This window comes from Hyalella azteca, unplaced genomic scaffold, assembly GCF_000764305.2.
Source record: "Hyalella azteca isolate HAZT.00-mixed unplaced genomic scaffold, Hazt_2.0.2 contig10249, whole genome shotgun sequence".
Classification (NCBI taxonomy): Eukaryota; Metazoa; Arthropoda; class Malacostraca; order Amphipoda; family Hyalellidae; genus Hyalella; species Hyalella azteca.
This window is the reverse complement of record NW_025940295.1, coordinates 255,036-279,151: the sequence shown is the minus strand read 5'-3', so window position 1 is coordinate 279,151 and position 24,116 is coordinate 255,036. Positions and strand designations below refer to the sequence as shown.

At 37.5% G+C, this 24,116-nt stretch overlaps 1 protein-coding gene across 6 annotated transcripts in view; it reads left to right on the top strand.

Moving 5' to 3' along the window:
• Positions 1-24,116, top strand: part of LOC108675055 (dedicator of cytokinesis protein 7) — a 54,602-nt gene that overhangs the window by 10,521 nt on the left and 19,965 nt on the right. For 2 of the 6 annotated variants that reach the window (XM_047882346.1, XM_047882343.1), the window contains exons 4-28: positions 87-207; positions 694-789; positions 1,154-1,402; positions 1,577-1,678; positions 1,932-2,093; positions 2,792-2,929; positions 3,715-3,904; positions 4,508-4,680; positions 4,972-5,112; positions 6,387-6,564; positions 7,650-7,676; positions 8,678-8,803; positions 9,738-9,898; positions 11,102-11,221; positions 12,376-12,564; positions 13,294-13,397; positions 13,929-14,103; positions 15,010-15,238; positions 16,214-16,424; positions 17,345-17,433; positions 18,435-18,467; positions 20,237-20,381; positions 20,905-21,349; positions 22,465-22,616; positions 23,585-23,763. In XM_047882346.1, coding sequence (XP_047738302.1) covers positions 87-207; positions 694-789; positions 1,154-1,402; positions 1,577-1,678; positions 1,932-2,093; positions 2,792-2,929; positions 3,715-3,904; positions 4,508-4,680; positions 4,972-5,112; positions 6,387-6,564; positions 7,650-7,676; positions 8,678-8,803; positions 9,738-9,898; positions 11,102-11,221; positions 12,376-12,564; positions 13,294-13,397; positions 13,929-14,103; positions 15,010-15,238; positions 16,214-16,424; positions 17,345-17,433; positions 18,435-18,467; positions 20,237-20,381; positions 20,905-21,349; positions 22,465-22,616; positions 23,585-23,763 — 3,935 coding nt within the window. The remainder of the gene's footprint in view (positions 1-86; positions 208-693; positions 790-1,153; positions 1,403-1,576; positions 1,679-1,931; positions 2,094-2,791; positions 2,930-3,714; positions 3,905-4,507; positions 4,681-4,971; positions 5,113-6,386; positions 6,565-7,649; positions 7,677-8,677; positions 8,804-9,737; positions 9,899-11,101; positions 11,222-12,375; positions 12,565-13,293; positions 13,398-13,928; positions 14,104-15,009; positions 15,239-16,213; positions 16,425-17,344; positions 17,434-18,434; positions 18,468-20,236; positions 20,382-20,904; positions 21,350-22,464; positions 22,617-23,584; positions 23,764-24,116) is intronic. The other 4 variants (XM_047882344.1, XM_047882345.1, XM_018163038.2 and 1 more) reach the window with 4 other exon arrangements.

Here is a 24,116-nt window from a genome sequence, read left to right as displayed (position 1 = left end):
AACTATTTCACAATTTGTTTTGTTTTCTGTTATTGCTCTCAGTAAATTGTTATATTTTCGTGCTAAAAATCTTATTTTATGTACAGTGAAGTTTTGGACGCTCATGTGGGAGAATGTGTGCGGTGCTACTCAAAAGATTTCATCCATGTTACTCGCCGCTACCTCCAGTACTCAAGCTCCTATGCTGGCCGCACTGGCTCCATGCAGGTACTTAAGGAAAGGTCCTTCCACAGCAAGAATATTCTCTCTTAATAATATTATTTCTTGATATCTCTTTCATATAAGATAACATATAACATAACATATTGATCTCGGCGCTGAAACGTAGGCCTGAAGTGGCCTGTCGCTGATTCTTTTCCTTTTCGTACCTTGTTCACAGACGATCTAATATCGTTTCATTTGACCGGATCTTTTCATGACTGACGATAGTTTCAAGTAGCTACTAGACTTCCACTGGGTTCGATATGGTGCTAGGTATTTCAAATCTGAACATATATTTTTCCATGGCTTTATCTAGTCTGCTCTTGAACGCGTTCATACTTGGAGCGCCAACGATGTCATTGGGGAGATGTTCTCATTGAATTTTGCATGAGTATTCATGGCCTAAGTAAACCTATTATGTACGGTATCAATTTAACATCTAAAACACTAAAACAAATTTTAAATGTAATTTTGAAATTTTTTTTTTTGCAGGGAAATTTTTGTGCTGAGTTGCTGGAGCGTGTCTCAAGTTTGCCACTGCCTGAGTATGAAGCAGACCAAGCCATGGATGATGCTGACAACTACAAGGTGATAAAAGCTATACTGGCCTGTGTTTCGAAAAGAATATATTATTCTTCAATTAATTTTTCCATTCAGATTATTTGTGTAGGTTAAGGACTTTAAGGTAGATGGTTGTGTTTATATCCTTCTATATAATATGTATTATTAGCTTGAGGACAGCTGTTGTGCCCTATCACAACCATAGTGGATACAAAGTAGAGGCATTTTTGTTGCTCACTTAGTGTACAAACTTCTTTGCACAGGCTTCTTAGTACAGGCTTCTTAGTACAGGCCCTTGAACTTAGCATATAATCAGACTCTATTGTATGTTACTTGTACTATTAATAAAGTTATGTCAGTGGCGTTTCTCTAACAAGAATCCCGGCCACAGTTGCCTGAGTCGATGTGTAGCTCCCGTCACTCGACCATCTCAGTGGGGAGTAGCGTGGTGAGTGCACCACCCACCGGACCAGCCACTGTGGTGGGGTCAGAATGCAACACGCCGAGGGGCAGCTGGGCTTCAAGTGTCTTTGACCTGCGCAACAGTCAGGGCGACCCTCTCCTGCCGTCACTGCTGCAGCCAACACCGCCTCATCAGACTGATGCCCTTAACGAAAAAGCCAGAGCTGCTAATAGACACGTGGGTTGCAGCAGCTTGTGATAAAACTGTATACTAAGGAGTTTATGTTAGGATTTTGAAAAGAGTTAGCATGTTAAAGTTAGCATTGTGGAATGATGCAATCAAGTACATTCACAACTTGAGATTTATACTAAATTTCATAGTAAAATTTTTTCCTAATTCATGTTGTGCCAGGACTCGCTGCTGCTGCTGTACCCCGAACAAGAAGAAGAAGATCTCATCGAGCGCAGGGTGTTTCCTCCTCCACCCACCCCACACTCAGGACACAGAATACAGGTAACTGTGTATGCTATTAATTATTAGTTATTATCATTAGTTATTAGTTTTATTAGTTATTATTACCTATTATTATCTGTAGTTTTTAAGTAGTTGAGCGTAATATTTTGAACCTGTTCATCTGAATTGTTCAATTCTTAGGCTAAGGTGAATTCAAGTTATAATTACGGCGCGAAATAAGTAATATTGTACTTGCCAAATGAATTGAACTCTTATAATATTTTTATTGATCAGAACAATAACTCTTGCGCAGGTTAAATGCATCAAACTCCAACTTGAGCTTGAAATCGAACCCGTGTTCGCGACCCTGGCTCTCTACGACCTCAGAGAGAAGAAGAAAATCTCGGAGAACTTCTGCTTTGATATGAACCCTGATCCTTTGAAGAAGATGCTCACTTCACATATACCTTACCAGGTGAAGTGCAGATGCATATACCTTACCAGGTGAAGTGCAGATGCATATACCTTACCAGGTGAAGTGCTGATGCATATACCTTACCAGGTGAAGTGCTGATGCATATACCTTACCAGGTGAAGTGCAGACGCATATACCTTACCAGGTGAAGTGCAGATGCATATAAATACAAGAGTGAGCGAAGTAGCGTCAAAATTGCTGACTTTAACAGCTATTTGCTACGAGACCCATAAAGATCTTAGTAAAGTCAATCATTAATGAAATGTTAATTTTTTTACGTTTGAAAGATATAAATTAAAACAACAATAATTTCATTATAAACAAATGCGTATAGGAACTAAATGTTTGATTGCTGTGATTAAATCAAGATGAATAAAATATTTAGTTACCTTCTTCACACTTGAGATGTAATCACTTTTGTTTCTATCACTATATCATTAGCATAAAAATTTCTTCATCTATTATTATATTACTCATTGTCGGGCTGCATATCTTAACTACGTTTAAATCGGGCCCAGTGTATTTATAGTTGTACACGTACACTTGGATATCTGCAGTCATACAAGGGTGAAAAACATGATGATGGAAAGCTGATACTATGACTGGTCATGATTGCAGGACATCAGCACACTGAGCAGGACTTGCATCCTGGAAATATGATAGCGGTAAACTGATACTATGGTTGTTCATGATTGCAGGACATCAGCACCCTGAGCAGGACTTGTATCCTGGAAATATCCTACCCTTCCCCTGACGTGTTCCTGGTGGTGCGTCTTGAGAAGGTCCTGCAGGGGGACATTGCAGACTGCCTCGCGCCCTACGCCAAAGACGACTCCGTACGTATTACCATTATTTTATTCATTTTTTATATAGGTATGTATAATTATTCTTATCTTATACTTCTTCCCTTGTGGCCCGCAAAAAATTTTTGCAGTCTACGCTCATTTGAGTCAATGCTCTCTCGGTATTTTGTTGCTCATCAGATTATTTTTTATCAAGCTTGCCTCTTGTTTTCCAATTCTTGTTTAGAAACGTTTGACTACCAAATTTGATTTTAAAAAATTTCAAATTGTGTTGTATGATTGAAATATAGTGAAGCAGCAATATTGGGGTGCAGCAATACATTTGCTTTATACCAGATGACTGCTGTTGACTAAATTTGTTAATTTTCTTAAATACATTCATCACTTATAAATTATTATAGCATCAACAACGTCTGTGTATCTATAGACAGAAGGTATAAATCCACAACGGCTGTGTACCTGTAGATTGAGGGTATAAATGTTGCATCTTTTGACAGTTATGCATCTGTAGACTTAATGTATAAATCAACGGCGGTCATGTAACTGTAGACTGAGGGTATAGGTGTGGCAAATTTCAACAGGTGTATATCATTAGACTGAGGCTATAAGTGTGGCAACTTTGTTCAACCGCTGTTGTGTATCATTAGACTGAGGGGTTATGAATGTAGCAACTTTCGACAGGTGTGTATCATAAGACTGAGGGTACAAATGTAGCAGCTTTCGACAGGTGTGTATCATAAGACTGAGGGTACAAATGTAGCAACTTTCNGTGTGTATCATTAGACTGAAGGTATAAATGTAGCAACTTTCTTGTCCAGCAGCACCGTGACAAGCTGAAGGCAGCGGCAGTATCGTGCTGTGAGCGGCTAGGCAGGTACCGCCAGCCTCTGGCCTGGACAGCCATCAACCTCATGAACATCTTCTCGGGAGCGCACGGCACTGATGGAGGGGACGCTGCTGCTGCTGCAGGAGCAGGTGCTGCCTCCACTTCTCTGCCTGGAGCTCTTGGTAAGTACTTGCTGCTTCAGCCCCGAACTAGTTTTTCAATTGATCTCTTTTTTTGCTCGATTTCATTTTAGTGGTTTAATTTTGTAGGTATTATTCTAGTATTAATAGCTTCTTGAAGATTATTTTGGAATAACCTTAAAGGCATCTAATATTTTATTTGAAGTTTTTTTCGTCATCTCCAAAGGAGGATTTTTCTAGCATTATTTTGCTAACAATTTTCTAAGATTCTATAATACTACGACACTTTTACCAGAACCAAACCCGGTTCCTGGAAAAGCAATTTAACGAAAATACGTACCGTAATTGAAGAATTGTTTTTGTTCGTATTAATGGTAACTATTGAATCGAGCTCTCAACCGTAACATGTAAAGTTTTTTTAATATTTAATATTTATATTGAATATTTATGTTTGTGCCCTTCATTGAGACTTGTTGCGTGAATTATCAAATGGCTAGAGAAACTAAGCTCCACAGAAGCTTTGTATAAGAAAGACATAATTTTTAGTCAAACATATCGTTTGATGTTAGTAAATGTTTTGCTTAGGAGCAACCTAAGATAGTCAAGTAATAATGCCCGTTAATTTAGTTCATATATGTTGTGCAGAGCGCAAAGGCAGCGTGAGCACGGGCAGCCTGACAGGGGCAGAGGAGAGCACCATCACCGTGACCACGACTGCGTCAGGAGGCGGCAGTGGCAGCAACAGCGGCAGCATGAAGCGTAAACAACAGCAGGGACCTGCTACCGCCTCCATCGCCGACGGCCTGGCTACTCTTCAGGTCTGTCAATTAATATGCATGGCTATGATATAAAGGGTGAAATAATTTATAGTAAATAATGCAAGATTTTAATTTGAAAAAGATAAGAAAAGTTTGATAATGATTAAAATGAAATCATACAAGGGTTATTAAAAACCAAGAAGACGGCACAAATGATATGCCGTCTTGATGTGTTTACAGTAATGATGTGTTTGTAATAATGACGTGTTTACAGGAATGAGGTGTTTACAGGAACAGGAATGAGGTGTTTATATTAATGACATACCGTACTGAGTTAATTTTTTTTCACAGTCTGGCTCGCTGCCGCGCCGCGGGTCCATGGAGCGCCGCAGCTTCCAGGAGAAGAGCAGGAGTTGGTCGACGGCGGAGTTCGCGAGCTGCCTCGACTCCTTCAGGCCTGTCACGCTCACCGTGTCGTCCTTCTTCAAGCAGGTGACTGGGCCGCCTTTATGGCGTTGTTGTCACGCTCATCGTGTCATCCTTCTTCAAGCAGGTGACTGGGCCGCCTTTATGGCGTTGTTGTCACGCTCACCGTGTCGTCCTTCTTCAAGCAGGTGACTGGGCCGCCTTTATGGCGTTGTTGTCACGCTCACCGTGTCGTTCTTCAAGCAGGTGACTGGGCCGCCTTTATGGTGTTGTTGTTGTCACGCTCACCGTGTCGTTCTTCAAGCAGGTGACNCCCCTTTTTTGTTGTTGTTACGCTCACCGTATCGTTCTTCAAGCAGGTGACTGGGCCCCTTTTTTGTTGTTGTTACACTCACCGTATCGTTCTTCAAGCAGGTGACTGGGCCCCTTTTTTGTTGTTATTACACACTTACACTCACCGTGTCGTTCTTCAAGCAGGTCTCGAGTGCCGCTTAAGCTTCTAAGTTTCATCCGTTCTTTTTTTTTGTGCTGTCATCCACTAGAGGGGATTTTATGCTGCATCAAATTTCTTAGTTTGGGCTACAAGTCTCACGATGTCAGGTCATTTTCAGCCAACTGGTTTTGATTCGAGAACTATTTTAACGTTGCTTTTGGCTGTTGTGCTGTATAATTATATAAGTATGATATGTATAATGATCTCATTAAAGTTTTATTTTCTCAACATTTTTTGTAAACTCTTGAATGTGATGAAATTTTCTACCATCCAAATTCCAGCATCTTCTCTGCCTTTCTATGATTGCATTGCAATTAAAACGCAACATCTACTAAGAGTTTATTCAAGTACTAATAACAAATGCCACTGGTTCCTGGTTTCTTCTAGCAAAATATGATGAATTTTGGTGTCATTTTTTAATTTTTAAATATGCGATTAATTTGTGCTACAGAAGAGCGACAATATGCCTTTATTCCGGGCCAAACAGAGTCATGATCATCAACATAATTTAATGATAAAAAGTGGATCATACAGAGTCAGGATCATCAACATCTGGACAAAGCCACTCATTTCTCTGATTTTATGGAAGGGGGCGTATTTTACTCTTGCGATCTGTGACCATGACAGGGTGGAGACAGGTTATGGTATGATAAGTTCCTGTCTGATGGGAGACCAGCGCGGAATTGATGGAACAAAATTAACTGACGGGACAAGAAGCTATAACACTTTACTATATATGAACAAAATGACAGAGCACAGGGGCAGGAAGTGCATCGCTATTTGAACAAACCCACGTTCATTTCACTGCAATGTGTATACTCAATATTAATGCATGTTATCATTACAGGAGGGAGACAAGCTACGGGATGAAGACCTGTACAAGTTCCTTGCAGACCTGAAGCGGCCGTCGTCGCAGCTCAAGAAGAAATGTCTGCCTGGCAGACTAAAGCTTGACATCTCACCCGTCACCCACACACCCAAATACTGCCTCACCCCTGAGCTCGCCAGAGTTAACCCTTATCCTGGTGAGACCTGAGTACTCCTACTTAACCCTTGAGTGCATTAAGGGGTTGATTTATTATCCTGGTGAGACCTGAGTACTCCTACTTAACCTTTGAGTGCATTAAGGGGTTAATTTATTATCCTGGTGAGACCTGAGTACTCCTACTTAAGGGGACCGCCTAACCTAAAATTTTCAATTTAGGCGTTTTCCACTTTTTGGGCTCATCTTAAAGCTCACTTTTCAACGCATTCAACGGTACCAGAATCATCCCTGTGCGTCTAAAAATGATTTCGTGACAGCTTCCCAAAGAAGGGCAGTTTTTAGGCCCTTTAATATTTTACGTTTGAATGTGAAGTTTCATGATGATCGGATAATAACTTTAGGAGTTATAGGCTATCTCCAATTTAGGTTAGGCGGTCCCCTTAACCTTTGAGTGCATTAAGGGGTTAATTTATTATCCTGGTGAGACCTGAGTACTCCCTAATTAACCCTTGGGTGCCTTTACCCATTTAAGGGTTTAATTCGTTGACATGGTGAGACCTGAGTACCCTCTCTTAATCCTTTATCCATTTAAGGTATTGATTCATTATTCATTTTTGTACATTGCATTAGTTTCACTAACCATTCATAATTATTTGCAGTTGCTTATTGATTTTGGACTTAGACTAATAATCGTGATTAATTAAACTGAATTTTACAACTAATTATAATTAGTAACAATACTTCGGTAGTAGTTTTCTGTGCCCCTTGAATTCGTAATCCAGATGAATCCTTGTTTTCTATGACATATATCTGGCGCTTATCTTTTATTTCTATACTAATAATAATAATCCATATTGGCCAACACAATCTAACACCACAATATTTAAAGGAAATTATTCACGTGACTCATTTGCTAATTTGAACACCGTTTCCGTCATGTGACTTGTAGCACTAAGAAAACTATCATTATTCTTTCATCATGTGACTTGTAGCACTAAGTAAACTATCATTATTCTTTCATCTTATGACTTGTATCACTAAGTAAACTATCATTATTCTTTCATCTTATGACACGTATCACTAAGTAAACTATCATTATTCTTTCATCATTTCCACGTGCTGCAGGAGGACCTGAGGTCATAACAGAAGAAGGTGAGGAACACAGAATGTTTTATTTTTTAATTGACAGAGGGAAAAAAAATTGTATTACTGTCTGAATTTCTGCTGCATCCCTCACCCCCGTTACTATCCCCGCACCTCCGTTACTATCCCCGCACCCCCGTTACTATTCTTCGTCTGTTCACTCGATGTATTTTTTAGTTCGCACGAGCTTTTCGTTTTAAAATTCATAACCAAATTTTATTGGAAACGTGCATGATGAATTCAATGCACTCTTATCTCCAGGACTGATGTTGATCATTTATTTCTCCTTAATGCATGAATTTTTTTCATGCAATTCCATTCTCCGTACAGTCTTGCCAACTGCCCACTCGTGCTGCATTCTTATGTTTGTCATGTATTTTGATAATTTTTAATTAATGGGAATATTTCTTTAATAAATGCTCGTTATATTTTCCATCTCCTTGTTTTCATAAGGAGTGTAGTCCCTCTACTTTAAAATTGATGTACTATTTCTGAAGGTGTTAAGTGTAAAAAATTATATGGACTCCCCCGAGCCCAAACTCTCGCTGCATTTTAGTGCTATGGTTTATTTCTTTATGATCGTTCCATCAAGGTCGCTGTGTTCCATTACTTGTTGCATACAAAACTTATTCAGTTGAGGTCTCTTTACTAAACTATTTTCCTGGTATTTTTAATCAAACATTTAACTTCTGTAAATCCAAATTCCGAATCCGTAATCCTTTTATAAACATTACCTGTATATCTTTTGCTGTTTTTATTTGCGGAAAAAATTACCGTTATATCTTTTGCGTTTTTTTCCCGAATAAAAAGCTTATGTGTACATCTTCTGATGTTTTTTCACGAATAAAAAGCTTATGTGTACATCTTCTGATGTTTTTTCACGAATAAAAAGCTTATGTGTACATCTTCTGATGTTTTTTCACGAAAAAATGTTGATTTGAATGTTTTCTAGCCTTTTTTTTGCACCTTTGGACTTAGCAAAGCTTCCATGGCATATCTTCCCCTTCCAGACGAGAAGTGTCGCCCTGTCAAAGAGGTGCTGGAGTTCCCCCCGACTGACGTGCTCTCGCCGCACTACAACTACAGGAACCTTCTCTACATATACCCCAAGGACCTGAACTTCACTAATAGACCAGGTCAACATATAAGCGTGAACTTTATTTTTTATTATTTATTTAATCACACACGAGTAAACAAAACATCAAGATAGAACTTCAAGAATTGAAAAATGATCGAGTTAAAAAGCTTCTAATATGCCACGTCAGAACCTGAATTTGATGGAACCATTGAGCTTTTTTGTGCAGGTTTCCTTCTTGAATTTAATATAATTAATATTTCTGTTTGTATGAATGTTGATAATCTTGTATATATTCCTACAAACTCAATTGTAGTACCTATTAAAGCAGCTCAAAAAGTTTGTAAAAGACTAGACATAATTACTGTTTACCCCTTAATTTGTTTACTTGTTTGACTTTTCTATAAAATCTTGTAAATTTTTTCAAATTTACAAGATTTTTTTAAAATCCCGTGTTTTTTTTTAAACAACATTAATTGTCATGTCTGTCCATCCTTCCATGCATAACATAACTTCCTGTCACACTCTTGAATTAAAATATGTATGTTGAAATAAGTGGTGACTTCGACATCAAGTTTGATGACAGATTTTTGAGTAATGAATTCCCATATTTTCTTCTTAGTTATTATGATGAATTTGTCGACTGTGATTTGTTTTTCTGATGTACACAATTTTTTAAAACTCTCAGCAATAGATATATTTTAAAATTTATAATTTGTACTTGCTTATTCTATCCTTATAAATTCAAATTTCTGCCTAAGCTACGATCGCCCACAAATATGATTTCATCAGAGACGCTTCTAGCGTAACCGTTGGTGTCCTATACATTTGTGTTGATAAAAAGAGGAGAGTCTATAAGAAGGAAATAAATGACTGCTATAAATCTGGTACTGGTAGTTAGTCTTTCAATTTGTTATAATTATATAATTTATTCTTCTGTGCTGATTATATTTAAGCTGTAAATAAATGTTATTTAATACTTGTGACGTGTACAGGCTCAGCCCGTAACCTGGCGGTGAAAGTTCAAGTGATGGAAGGCGAAGACGAGAGCGCCGCCCTCGCCTGCGTCATGGGGCGCAGCAGCTGCCCTGAGCTGTCCACTGAAGCCTTCACCGCCGTCACCTACCATACCAAGTCCCCTGACTACTATGATGAGGTACATACCAAGTCCCCTGACTACTATGATGAGGTACCATACCAAGTCCCCTGACTACTATGATGAGGTACATACCAAGTCCCCTGACTACTATGATGAGGTACTCCAAGTCCCCTGACTACTATGATGAGGTACACTCCAAGTCCCCTGACTACTATGATGAGGTACACTCCAAGTCCCCTGATGAAGTAGCTTCCCGTCCACTGCATGTCACTTTGGGATGTTGGTGTTGGGTTGGGATGAATTGAATTGCAAACGATTGAAAGCGTTCACTGTTAACCGCGTTGATTTTATTCATTTCGTTTGCATTTATTACCTTATATATCTGAGGGGTAATTGCCACTTTGGCGACTCAATAAAGATTTTGTAGTTGTCAGATCTTGTGGCTGTGGCACGAAAGATTTATCATGTTGTTTATTGATCATGTCTGTTTCGCTGGCTTTGAAATTATAAATTGTTTTTTCAAACTGTTGCTTGCTGGAATAAAGTTTTCGTTTTACCCGTGTTAACTGATTTTTTAATGTACAACTATATAAAACCAGCGACAGAAACATTTAATTAGATGGGTTTTAAGAAGATATTTACCTTTTTCTGGCCATAGAGCTTGAACATTCTGACAATATTGATAAGTGCGGCGATCGTCCGGTGACGTTTCCACCACCACAAATACGAATGTGTTGGAAATGTGTTATGGAAGCGAATGTGTAGGAAGTGAAGAATATAAAATTTGCTACAAATGTCTTTTGTTCTGATACTGTTCATTATTCTCACTCTAGTGATCATTCGAATAGAGACTTGAGTGACATCGGAATTTTTATGCGCAGGGTAATTATTTCTAATTATTTCTCTGCGCAGTGTAATTATTTCTATGGAGTGTAATTAATTATAATTATTTCTATGCAGAGTGGAATTATTTCTAATTATTTCTCTGTGCAGTGTAATTATTTCTATGGAGTGTAATTATTTCCAATTATTTCCAATTCTTATTTCTATACAGAGTGTAATTATCTCTTATTATTTCTATACAGAGTGTAATTATCTCTTATTATTTCTATACAGAGTGTAATTATCTCTAATTATTTCTATGCAGAGTGTAATTATTTCTAATTATTTCTATACCTATGGAGTGTATTTATTTCATTACAGAGTGTCATTATTTCTAATCATTTCCATACAGAGCGTAATCATTTCATGTCTGTCCAGATAAAGGTGAAGCTGCCAGCAGTGCTGGGTGACCAGCATCATCTGCTCTTCACTTTCTACCACGTGTCCTGCCAGCGCAAGGCGGACGAGAAGACCATAGAGACGCCCGTAGGATACACGGTAAGTCTAGTCTTAGTTATACCCTGTACGAAAAAAACTTCACAACCAATTTAAAAGCAAAGAAAATTCCAAGCAAATTCACCATATCGATATTGAATATTGATATTTCAATGTCGATATGGTGAATTTGTTTGGTATTTTCTTTGCTTTTAAATTCCTTGTGAACTTGCGATATAAACAGACTGACAATATAAGTACAAAAAAAAAATTCTTTCAATAATATCCTGCTTCATTGTTTTTGTATAATAAGCGTTAGTTTCTTTAGTTATATATAGTCCCTAGTCAGTTTTGCCTTAGATTATTTTTTTAATTATTACTTACTAACATTGACGTAGTAAGCATGGAAGTCAAAATTTCATTATTTAATTGCTTTAATAAGCCATGTTGAACAGACTTGAATTGTTCCTTGGATTTGTCTTCTTTTTGGTTACCAGGACTAGGAAGTAACGCGTATTTTTTTCAAGACCATCAACTTCATTTATCATTTTTGTTTAAAATACTTGTCGTGTTTATGTATTGCTAACTGTGAGATTTCATTTGTTTATATCTTGGAGTTATAGGAGTTATATATATTTGGAGTCGAAATTATGTTAGATGTTTGCTAGCCCAATATTTCTTTGTTCACTCGAAATTTCGGTGTCAGAGCGTTTCGTAGCCAGTTTACCGCCCGTAGGTCTTAACTCCAGTCGAAATCGATTTTCACGATGGCAAAATTTTAATGTTGCAAGTGACATTAATAAACTCGATGGTCAACTTTTGGGAGGCTTGAAAATTTGAGTGAAATAAAGTAAATAATTAGTGTAAATCAGTTTTGGATCTTCGACGACTGACTAATTATTATAACAAGATCTTTTGGAGTCAGATCACAGCAGAAGAGTTTAACTCGTTGTGAACACCGGAATTGCGAACTGAGGTCGGCTAGATACTGCATAGCAATCCAAGATTCAACACTAACCGTGTTTATACATATACATATTACATAATACATATTATTCAGAGTTAATAATATTCATTATTAACTGTGATTAATATTATCAGCTGTTGATATTTATATGATATATAAATACTGCTAATATATTAGCTGTTTTTATATACTATCATTATCCGTATTTATATATCATTATCGGTTATAATTAACCATGTTTGTTGTGTAGTGGCTGCCAATTTACCGCAACGGTTCGCTGAGCTGCGGATCTCACTGCCTGCCCGTGATGTCGGAGAAGCCCCCCGCCAACTACTCGTACATCACCCCACACATCCTCCTGCCTGGCACCAAGTGGGTCGACAACCACAAGGGCATCTTCAACGTCGTCCTCCATGCCGTCTCCACCGTCCACCCCCAGGTATAATTTACATTTCAGGAAACGTTTTTTTCAAAATAATTCATGTTAGACTGTCCATCCTCCTGTGAAATTTCGATGAAAAGCGTTCTTTATTTTCGAAATAATGCATGTTGCACTGTCCACCATGAATTTAAATATCCGTGTAAATTATCATCAAGAGATTATAAAATTTAATAATTAATTATTGTCAAGAAATACCTGTTGATTCATTAAAACAAGAAAAAAATGTGTCAAGAAATGAAACTAATTAATTCATTTCCTAATTATTGCAATATTGTATGCTTATGTCTTGAAGATTAACCACGTACCAAAATCACTTGAAAATTTCAAGTAATGAATTTACCTGAAAATTCAAGTTAATATATCACTTGGAAACTTATGTTAATAATAGTTTTGCAATGCCATATCTGGGCTCCTCCCATGTGAAGAACGCATTTCCCAAAGCGTCGTGTATAAAACTACATTGGAATTTATCTGCATTGGCTCTCTCGTAGAATTAAAAATTAAAATCCCAATTACACCCAAATTCTCTTGGGATTAAACCTTGAATTCAGTGCTTAGTTGGGAGCGAATTAACTTTTATTTATAGTATCTTTTGTACTGATTAGTTAGTGAACTGATACATGATAATTGACAAATTGAGACTTTGATATTTGATTATTGTTTTATTTTTGTTTAATAATTGATAAGAATATACTTGATTATTGACGACGCTGGTGTTTGCAACAGTGTCCGGAGCTGGACCACTTCTTCGACCTCATCAAGATGGTCGAGGAACGCAACATCCCCGCCAGAATTGGGGAAGAGAAAATTGAAGCTGAAATAAAAAAAGCGTAAGTTGTTTCTCTAAAGAAAACACATTAAATCCGCCAGGAACTGAGTTGATGTTACTTTTCTTTTTGACGGTAAAATTCATGTTTAATCCAACGCGTGAATTACTATTGATAGCATTGTATTGAAGACATCGTATTGTGGGCATTGTACTAGAGACATTGTATTGAATACACTATTAAAGGCATTGTATTGTAGGTATTTATTATGTAGGTAGCTGGTGCAGAGTACTATTATATTGTAGGCATTGTATTATAGGCAATGTACAGCAGCTGTACATGCTTAAGGAATATGATAGTGAAGCTATAGCCAACGATAGCTATTAACCACGTTGCCACAGTTTCATCTAGGGAATCTTCATCGGTTAGTACCAAATTTATTATTTATTAACGATATAAAATTCTATAATATAATTTTAATTCGGAATATATAATAAATTTAAATTACAGGAGTGTTTAGATACTTGAATGTCGTTACTCAATATTTTCAATATCAATATTTTCAACATTATTAAGAACTGTGTTGTGTTGCAGACTGGTGGAGCTGGTGCAGAGTTCTGGTCGTGCTCTGGTGCAGTTCTTACCTGTTCTGTTCGACCGGCTGCTGGTTCTGCTGGTGAGGCCCCCGCTGCTGCAGGGTCTACAGGCGCCCCTACAGCTCGCCGCCGCCTCCTTCAACGCCATCGTCGCCTGCGTCGCTGCCATCGTGGCGAGTGCTAAATTTTTTATTTTTATATTCTATTCTTTACAAGAGTGCTGCTTATTTTATTTTTATTATATTCTATTCTTGACAAGAGTGCTGCTTACTTTATTTTTTATTATATTCTATTCTTGACAAGAGTGCTGCTTATTTTTTATTATATCCTCTATTCTTTACAATAAGTTTCCTATTTATTATGTTTTTCGTTGAAATTTCATTTTATTTTCTTCTTTAAGAAATGTATTATTTATATTTTTTATTTTATTTGACCTTGTAGTTTTATTTCTCTTTCCTAGAAGTGCATTATTGTTTAATTGATAATTTGTACTTTTTAAATTTATTTAAGTTAATTTTTTAATAATTTATGATTGATTTTCACTTAAGGTTGAGACCGCTTCATGAGGAACAAGTTATGGAATTAGAATTATACATCAATATTCTATTTATTCATTGTAAAGTAATATTTTTTAGTTAAATGTTTTTTCTGTACAGTACAGAATATATAAAAGGCATTATACTTAGTTATTTTAGTATAATATTCTACAATAATTAGCTTTGTGTTTAATTAGTATAATCTTTTATTCTAAGATCAATACTCTCATATTTAATGAATATAATATAATCTATAATTATATTATTAATTATTAATCATTATTGATTAATTAATAATAATCTAATTGATAATTATTAGTAATTATTAATAATATTTATATCAGACATGTAGCATTTGGCTTACATTTTTGATATTTAATCAATACTGATTAAATAATAATATATATAATTTTTTAATATTGCTTATTATTTAATTACCTATTCATTACAGAACGTACTGGAGAACAAGAAAACGTTAATATGATTATCAATAGTTAATCATTAATAATTAAATATTGATTATTAAATAAATCTTCATTACAGAACGTGCTGGAGAACAAGAACGACCAGCATGGGCGCAACTCTGTGCTGCTCACCTACATCGCCTACCTCGCCACCATCCCTCACCCCACCGACCCCCCGCCCCCCATCCAACATCCCGGGGGTCCCAAGCGCCCCCACCCTTCCGTGGTTCAGCCCCCCGCTGCCCCCACCTCCCCCACCCACTCCACCGCCAGCGGGGGGAGTGCCGCCAGCAGCACAGGGGCGCCTGGTGGGGGAATTTGATCATTTGTTTTAATAAATAAATAATTAATTATTTAACTATTAATCGATGTTTATCGTTTTCATTTCAATTAAAAAATTTTAAATTTATTTTATTTTTCAATTAAAAAATTTTCTATTTATTAATAAATGAATTATTAATCGTTTTCATTTCAATTAAAGATTTTTCAATTAATTAATAAATGTACTATGTTAATAATTTTCATTTGCAAGCTTAATTAATTAACCAGCCTAAGGTATTAATTGCTTTAGGTTTGATTAGATTTTGTGTGGTTCTTCAAATTAAATTTTGGAATACTTGCCGTATTTATCATGTAAATATTCACGTTGAAGTTGTGTGCAGGGATGTTATTCATACTTTAGGCTGATTTTACATCTTTAACTTCATCCGTAACATTTAAGCATAACCTTAACAACTGCTATATTATTTCATTATAGTATTATTAAATAAAATAATTCCATAATATTACTGTACATAATTGAATTAGCTGAACTTGAGTTGACTGCATACGTATACAAGCTCACACCCAGATAAATGAATGGGTCATATTATACGAATACTGACACACTTTGTACTTGTAAGTAGCACTGATGCACCTTCTTGCCATGCCAAGGCAAGATTGGCAAAAGTGCGTCACTACTTAGACAAGTGCTTACTCATTTTTAGCTCATTTTCTCATTTATGGAAAAAATGCGCTATTGTGCTCGCTATGTCTGTCTGTTCGTCTGTCCGCCTGTCTGTCCGTTCGTCTGTCCGTCAGTGACTTCACGTTTTCGTCGACGAGAAAATGCGCTCTCTGTCACTCACTGCAGTGAGTACTGAGTTATATTTTTGTGACTGCTGGCAAAAGTGGACAAATGCTCACTCATTTTTGTGGCTGCAAGCAAAAGTGGACAAAGGCTCACTCATTTTTGTGGCTGCAAGCAAAAGTGGACAAAGGCTCACTCATTTTTATGTATGCAGGAGGCACATCGCAGGCCTCCATGGCCTCCTCAGCGTCGTCCTCGACGAGTTCCTCAGGCTACGTGGGGCCTGTGATCAGCGAGTCCCCTGTGGGGATCACGGCCTCCCTTGGGGGGGATGATGCCCTCCATGGAGCCTGTGCCTCCTCTGGCTCCATCCACAGCCTTCATCCCTCTGCTGGAGGAGTGGCCATGCAGCCCTCGCACCGGAGGTATGTTGCTCCATTAGCTATACTTTTAGGTTATAACTTTAATTTCATAAGGTTATAATTATACCCAATAGGAAGTTTATGAGGTTATAATTTTGTTTTAAACCTCTGTGCTACATTTTTTATTTGATACTTCTACTGAATTTTCTTTTTGATATCAGATTTGAAGCATTTGACTTGTAAATTTTCTAAGTTATCAAAATTAAAAAAAATTTATACCTAAAATTCTTGAGTTGATTCACATTTTCAACACTATGATCATAAATATACTTCTAATCCTCTAAATAATCCTAAATTTTGTAGTCACGAATGGTTTCTCTTACAATAACGACCAAATGCTTTTATTACAAGCTGTTATTTTTACTGTCATTTCCAAATTTTAATTTCGAGTGCTACATAAGTAAGATAACCCTTCAAATGCTTTATAAGAAATATTGTACCTATATTCAAAGCGTCGCATTCCATTAAAATGTCATTTGGTAACCTGCTTTTCGATCTGCCTGCGCCAGCAAGAAGTTTGTTCAACTCATTGAAAAGACAAATGAGAAAATTAACCATAAAATACATTCTCTGATATACATATTAAATAAAACTTACCTTACATAAAAGAAAGGCTTCTGCTGAACTCATTAATATTATATTATAAAGCTTATATAAATGCAAAGACAAATGTCAAACAAATATTATTTATACATGCGTTCATGATATCCAGCTGACACTGTTTGAACATTAATCATATTTTTCTTTTTGCATTTAGTTAATATAAACCAACGTTAAATAGTAACAAACAATTATTATTTATACACGCGTTCATGAGATCCACGTAACATTGTTTTAACATTAATCGTATATTTTTTTGCATTTAGTTACTAAATACCAATGTTAATTAGCAGCAAAACCACATAACCTCTCCTGTACTGCAGGAGCACCAGCAACCCAGACTTGGGGGTAGAGGCTGACGCAGGAGCTTTCTTCTCTCGAGGCCTCGACAGGACTAATTCCATGAGGACCGGTACGTTCTGCTGGTCCTTTGTAAATACTTAATTGCTATAGGATCTTAATTTAATGTTTAGCGACCACGTGTAAATAGCGAATTGCTAGGATCTTAATTTAATGTTTAGCGACCACGTTACTTGCGAGTGCAAAACGCCACATTGCTCAAATTTATTCATTGAGAAATTTTGACAAACGACATATACGTATAAATATAAATCAGCTTCATATATGAACGCATAAACGCAGTTTTTTTAGGCGACTTACACGTACAACCGGACATAAAAGGGATACCGTAATACTGCTGATTAGCTAAAAACAGATGAATACGCCATTTTTAAAATAGACACAGTTACTTGTACAGCTAATTTGCCAAACGCAAAAGGGATAATATTGCTGATTATTTAGCGATTACAGAAACGGGGAAGTTGCGCTTCCTTGTATCTGTAATGCTATGGGGATATGTTGCTAATTGGTGTCATGAGAGCTACTGATTATAACAATTTAAATTGTTCCTTATAAATCAAAGCTCTTGTCTCCTATATTGAAACTTAGAAAAGATTGAAAACTTGAATAAACTAATCTTCTGCTGAATATTCTTAGGATAGTTATAGGTTAACTGCGCTCAGTGCGCTGCATTTATTAAAATGATCTACGTAAATCATTTGCCTTCTTAGAAAATAGTTGTAGTGAAGGTTAATGCACAAATTTTTCTGTTATCTTAGTTTACAAATCTTTGTAGGAAGTTACTTTATTTTGTACACATTTCACACTTTGAGGTGAAGAAGTTCTGTACATTTTTTTTAAGCAATCGGCCGTTATTCACTTTGAGATGCGAAAGTTTTCAACACTTTCCAATTAAATGCGGTAAAGTTGTTGATATTTTTCCCATGAAGTGAAAAATTGAGGAAATGTTTCACGTTGAGGTAAAAACTGGTGTTGTGGTAAGTATTTTTCATGCACATGTTCAGTTAAGTTAACATTCACGCTACGTTCACTCGCACGCTGCTTGCTCGGCAGAGGAGGGAGGGGCGGCGCCCCGGAGCGGACCAGGTAACAATACCCTCTCTTACATCCGCATTGTTGTTGTTTATTATGCATTATTACGTATTATAATTTGTCCCTGTGCATTATTATTATTTATTCCGCATTATTACGTATTATAATTTGTCCTTGCGCATTATTATTATTTATTCCGCATTATTACGTATTATAATTTGTCCCTGTGCATGATTATTATTTATTCCGCATAATTACGTATTATCATTTGTACCTGCGCATTATTATTGTTTATTCCGTATTATTATTTTCATTTTTTCCCTGCACATTATTATTCATTTGGCCATGCCGGTGACTGGAATCTATGTTATTTGTGTTAAATATTATGTATAATGTCGTATATGCTTGTATTTTCTAAGTTTTGATTATTCTTATACTTCGTTTTTTAATAGATCATTTCTTTTATTCCCAAATTTGTATTTGTGCGGATAAGCGTCTCACATCTTATGATTCCAATCAATATTAACTAATACGTACATAATAGAATAAATACTTTTATAATAGAGACACAATTTGGCTAAAGTTAAAACTGTACTTCATCCTTAAATACTGATAATTATATAACATTGTTAGTCATTTCAGGGCCGATCGTTACTATTGTGCCTTTCAAAATTTCATGCCTTATCATCTCTCGTTTGAGTAGTTCTCATAATCTACGGTTATCCCTCATTTGCTCGTTGTTATCGCTCATTAGCCCGTTGTTATCCCTCATTAGCCCATTGTTATCCCTCATAAGCTCGTTTCTGTCCTTTGTTAGCTCGTTGATCCTTCATTAGATCGTTGTTATCCCTCATTAGCCCGTTGTTATCCCTCATTAGCCCGTTGTTATCCCTCATTAGCCCGTTGTTTTCCCTCATTAGCCCGTTGTTAACCCTCATAACTCGTTTCTATCCTTTGTTAGCTCGTTGATCCCTCATTAGATCGTTGTTATCCCTCACAAGCTCGTTGTTATCCCTCATTAGCTTGTTGTTATCCCTCACAAGCTCGTTGTTATCCCTCATTATCTCACTGTTATCCCTCATAAGCTCGTTGTTATCTCTCATTAGCTCGTTGTTATCTCTCATTAGCTCGTTGTTATCTTTCATTAGCTCGTTGTTATCTTTCATTAGCTCGTTGTTATCTCTCATTAGCTCGTCGTTATCACTCATTAGCTCGTTGTTATCCCTCATCCGCTCGTTGTTATCCCTGACAAGCTCGTTGTTATCTCTCATTCGCTCGTTGTTATCTCTCATTAGCTCGTTGTTATCTCTCATTAGCTCGTTGTTATCTCTCATTAGCTCGTTGTTATCTCTCATTAGCTCGTTGTTATCACTCATTAGCTCGTTGTTATCCCTCATTAACGTGCATCTCGCTATTTCTTGCTCGTGTTACCGGGCAAGTCGCACGCTGTTGTCCCCAGCTGATATAGCAGCTGCACACTTCACCTTACGTGTCACCTCTGGGTGCCTTCAGCGAGACTCCAGCATCATCCCCTCACCCCCTACCTCCTCCTACACGTCTCTTCCTGACCCTCGTCTCCCCCTGACTCTCGTCTTCCTCTGACCCTCGTCTCCCCTGACCCTCGTCTCCTCCTGACCCTCGTCTCCCCCTGACCCTCGTCTCCCCTGACCCTCGTCTCCCCTGACCCTCGTCTCCTCCTGACCCTCGTCTCCCCCTGACCCTCGTCTCCCCCTGACCCTCGTCTCCCTGTGACCCTCGTCTCCCTCTGACCCCCGTCTCCCCCTGACCCTCCCCTCCCCCTAACGCTGTCCCCGGGTCCGCAGGGTCCAGCAGCACGTACGAGCAGCTGAGCCTGGCCGTGAGTGGGCCATGTCCCGCGGGCGGGTGTCGCCTCGTGCACGAGGAGCTCGTGCTGCAGTGGGTCTTCGCGGGCCCTGCCACACGGGACCTGGCCCTCAACAACGCCTGGTACGTGGCACGTGGGACTGGGCCCCTTGCTGGGGTCGGTGCTCCTGCTGGGGGTTAATACTGACCGGAATGCATATTTTCCGTGGAACTGATATTGAATGAATTTACTTATCCGGTTCAGTTGTTTCTTAAGTTCTTTGTTGTCAGGTTCCTGTTCTAGCTTCCTTTGATATCTTATGTCAAAGGAAGATATCTCATATATATCTTACATTTACAGATATTTCATAAATGTATTTGAAACTTGTATATTATATATTTGATACCAGGTTCCTGTTCGAGCTGATGATCAAATTTTGATATCTTATATCAAAGGAAGATATCTCATATATGTATGTATATCTTATATTTACAGACATCTTATAAATACTGTTGATATTTTATATATATGATACCAGGTTCCTGTTTGAGCTGATGATCAAACTTTGATATCTTTATTAAAGATAGATATCTCATATACATATGTATATCTTATATTTACAGACATCTTATAAATACTGTTGATATTTTATATATATGATACCAGGTTCCTGTTCGAGCTAATGATCAAGTCAATGTGCGAACACTTGGCCCGCTCAAGCATCACCCCCGCTACGCCACGACGCCAGCGGTTCTCACAGCAGTTCTCATCAGACCTCAGCAAGCTCGTCACGTCAGTTACTAACGACATCATCGCTGCCGTGTGTCGTGATGATGACATCACCTTCACCACACGACTTAACTGCAGCCTCGCTTTCTTCCTAAGCGACCTCTTCTCTGTCATGGACCGTGGACACGTGCTTCGTCTCGTGCGTGGATACGTTAAGGAGATTTCCTCACGTATCGCGACCATAGCCGATCCTTCACATCTGATGAATTTTAAGCTGGATTTCCTGAGAATTTTGTGCTCGCATGAACATTACGTTGCGCTTAACCTGCCCTTCTGTACACCGCTGTCGGGGCCATCTGCACCTTCGTCTCCATGTCCCTCGGTTCGTTACTTATCATGGTTATCTTTAAAATATAGTCAAACATATTTTACAAATATACATATACAATAAAAGAAGCATTTAAAATTAGTTTAATATTAGTTCTGCTTAGGTTCGTGCAGTTTCTTGCTGATGTCTGTATTCCTTGTTGATTTTTCTACATATATGACATATAATCTTCTAATATGTATTATAATGTTTGTCATTGTATATCTGCATGGGAAAATATTCGTAAATTAGTGTAATATATTAAATGATACTTAGGATCACCACACAGCAACTTCTCTATTCTGTCGAAGATGGCGTGAAATTCGAAGCTGCGATGGGCACTCAAAATTGAAATGACGTAACTTGAAATTAGGCATCAAAAGCAATGAAATTACTTGATGCCTTGATTTTTGTAGAAATGAAGAAAATTTGGAATTGGCTATTTAATAGCAGCTAAATAATTGGGAATAAATTATGGAATAGCAACGAAATAGCTTGAAATATTTCATAGCAGTAAAATTACATGAACCAGCATTCAATAGCAATGAAGTACAGGGTGATTCACGGAAACTTCCTGATTTTGAAAGCCCGATAAAAAAAAGTACTAGTAAAGATATTATTTCAATATAAATTTTATCGAAAAATACAGTAGCTTAATTTTTGACTAGTTTAATAGATAGATTGACTAGAAAAATAGTTTTATAGATGACTTCGGATAAATGACGGCCCCCATTGTCAATGCATTCAGTTAGTCGATTTTTGAAGTTCCGTTTAATTCGTTGAAGCGTATTGACGGATATGTTGGCGATGGCTGGAACGGCAATTAGAAAAGTACGCCTCGACAGCAAACGCACACTGCTCACTTGTCCAATGCATAGTGGCAACTGACTAGACGGAACAAAAAACTTCATAACCTAGCCATTCATATGAAATACTCCCATCCTTTTCCTACAACATCTTGCTACTTGGCGCGAAATACAGAACGAGAAGTTTCCCTGGTTCGCCCTGTACCGTGTAATGGATAATTAAATATCAATGAACTAGCTGGGAATGTATACTATTAAATAGCAATAAAATAACATAGAATTGAGCATTGAAATGCAATGAAAATGAGACTGTTTTTGGCACAGGTGAGTTCAGGCAGCAGCCAGTGCTCGCTGACGTCAACAGTTGCGTGCGGAGGCTCCCTGACAGACTACACCTCCCTCACCCCCACCTACAGGCGCCACCACTTCCTCTCCGGGCTCCTGCTCCACCACCTCCACCACGCCCTCTCACTCAAGTGCGTCATGAAGAGGGTTATAATGTCATTAAGTGGGTTATGATGCCATTGAGTGGGTTATAATGCCATTAAGTGGGGCATTCTGTCTTGATTGCATAGGGCTTCCTTTACGGGGCTACTGCTCCATCATCTTGTGTTGATTGTGTAGGGCTTTATCCTGTGTTGATTGTGTAGGGCTTTATCCTGTGTTGGTTGTGTAGGGCTTTATCCTGTGTTGGTTGTGTAGGGCTTTATCCTGTGTTGGTTGTGTAGGGCTTTATCCTGTGTTGATTGTGTAGGGCTTTATCCTGTGTTGATTGTGTAGGGCTTTATCCTGTGTTGGTTGTGTAGGGCTTTATCCTCTGTTGATTGCATGTGGCCATTTTCTTCGCACGTTCGCCACATTTTATTGATTGAAGACCAACTTTGTTTCTCGATTTAAATTTTCTTGTTATTTTCACCAAGCGCAACCGTCAATTAATTCAACTTTTTGGGGCAGTGGCCATTTAAACTTGTAGGTTGCACGTGCCAAATCACCTTTGCTAAATTAATTGATATGTTAATTGTGATTTAATTGCTCAATTAATCCCGACTTATAGAACCATTTGATCATGATGAGGTTACAGATTTACATGTTCAAGGTTAACCGTAGTTGAACTACACAGGTACAACTGTACCTAGTCATTACGATTATATCGTTTAAATTTATCCAGTCTCACAAAAATCATTAAACAATAAGTTTATTATCAATAAATAGCACTAATTTTATGGGCAGTTCCTCCACAGTGCACGATGTATCACAGTGCACGATCAGTAATGTGTCGTGAAAGTATGCAGATCCACTAATATTAATAATCAATAGGTTCATAATAAATAAGGTTATAATTGATAAGTTAATAATCAATAAGTTTATAATCAAAAGGTTTATAATCAATAAGTTAATAATCAATAAGTTATCATTGATAAATAAATATGATTTTTGTCTTCAGTTCCCCGTCAGTGCACGGTGGAGCTATCAACGCACTACGTACCGTGCTCACGGCGCATGATACGGACGACAGATACGCGCGACACGCGGGGCTACGTGCACGTGTAGCGGCGCTCTACCTGCCTCTGCTCGACGTGCTGGTAGATGCTCTGCCGCAACTCACGGCCCCTTCACCAGCAGGTGGTCACTTCCTTCATTATGGAGCCTTTTATTATATTTATTTTGCCGTCTGAAATCTTTTTATTTTTTTCTGAAAAACATTTCAGCAGCTGAAAAATATTTATTTCAGCATCTGAAAAATATTTATTTCAGCATCTCAAATCTATTTATTTTTATCTGAAAAATATTTATTTCAGCATCTCAAATATATTTTTTTCAGCATCTGAAAAATAAATATTTCGCCATCTCAAATCTATTCATTTAGTCTATAAAAATATTTATTTCAGCATCTTAAATATTGCTAACATAAATTCCATTCCTGAGGAAATACGATCATTTGGTCACCAAAATTCAATCATGTTAAAAAAGTAATC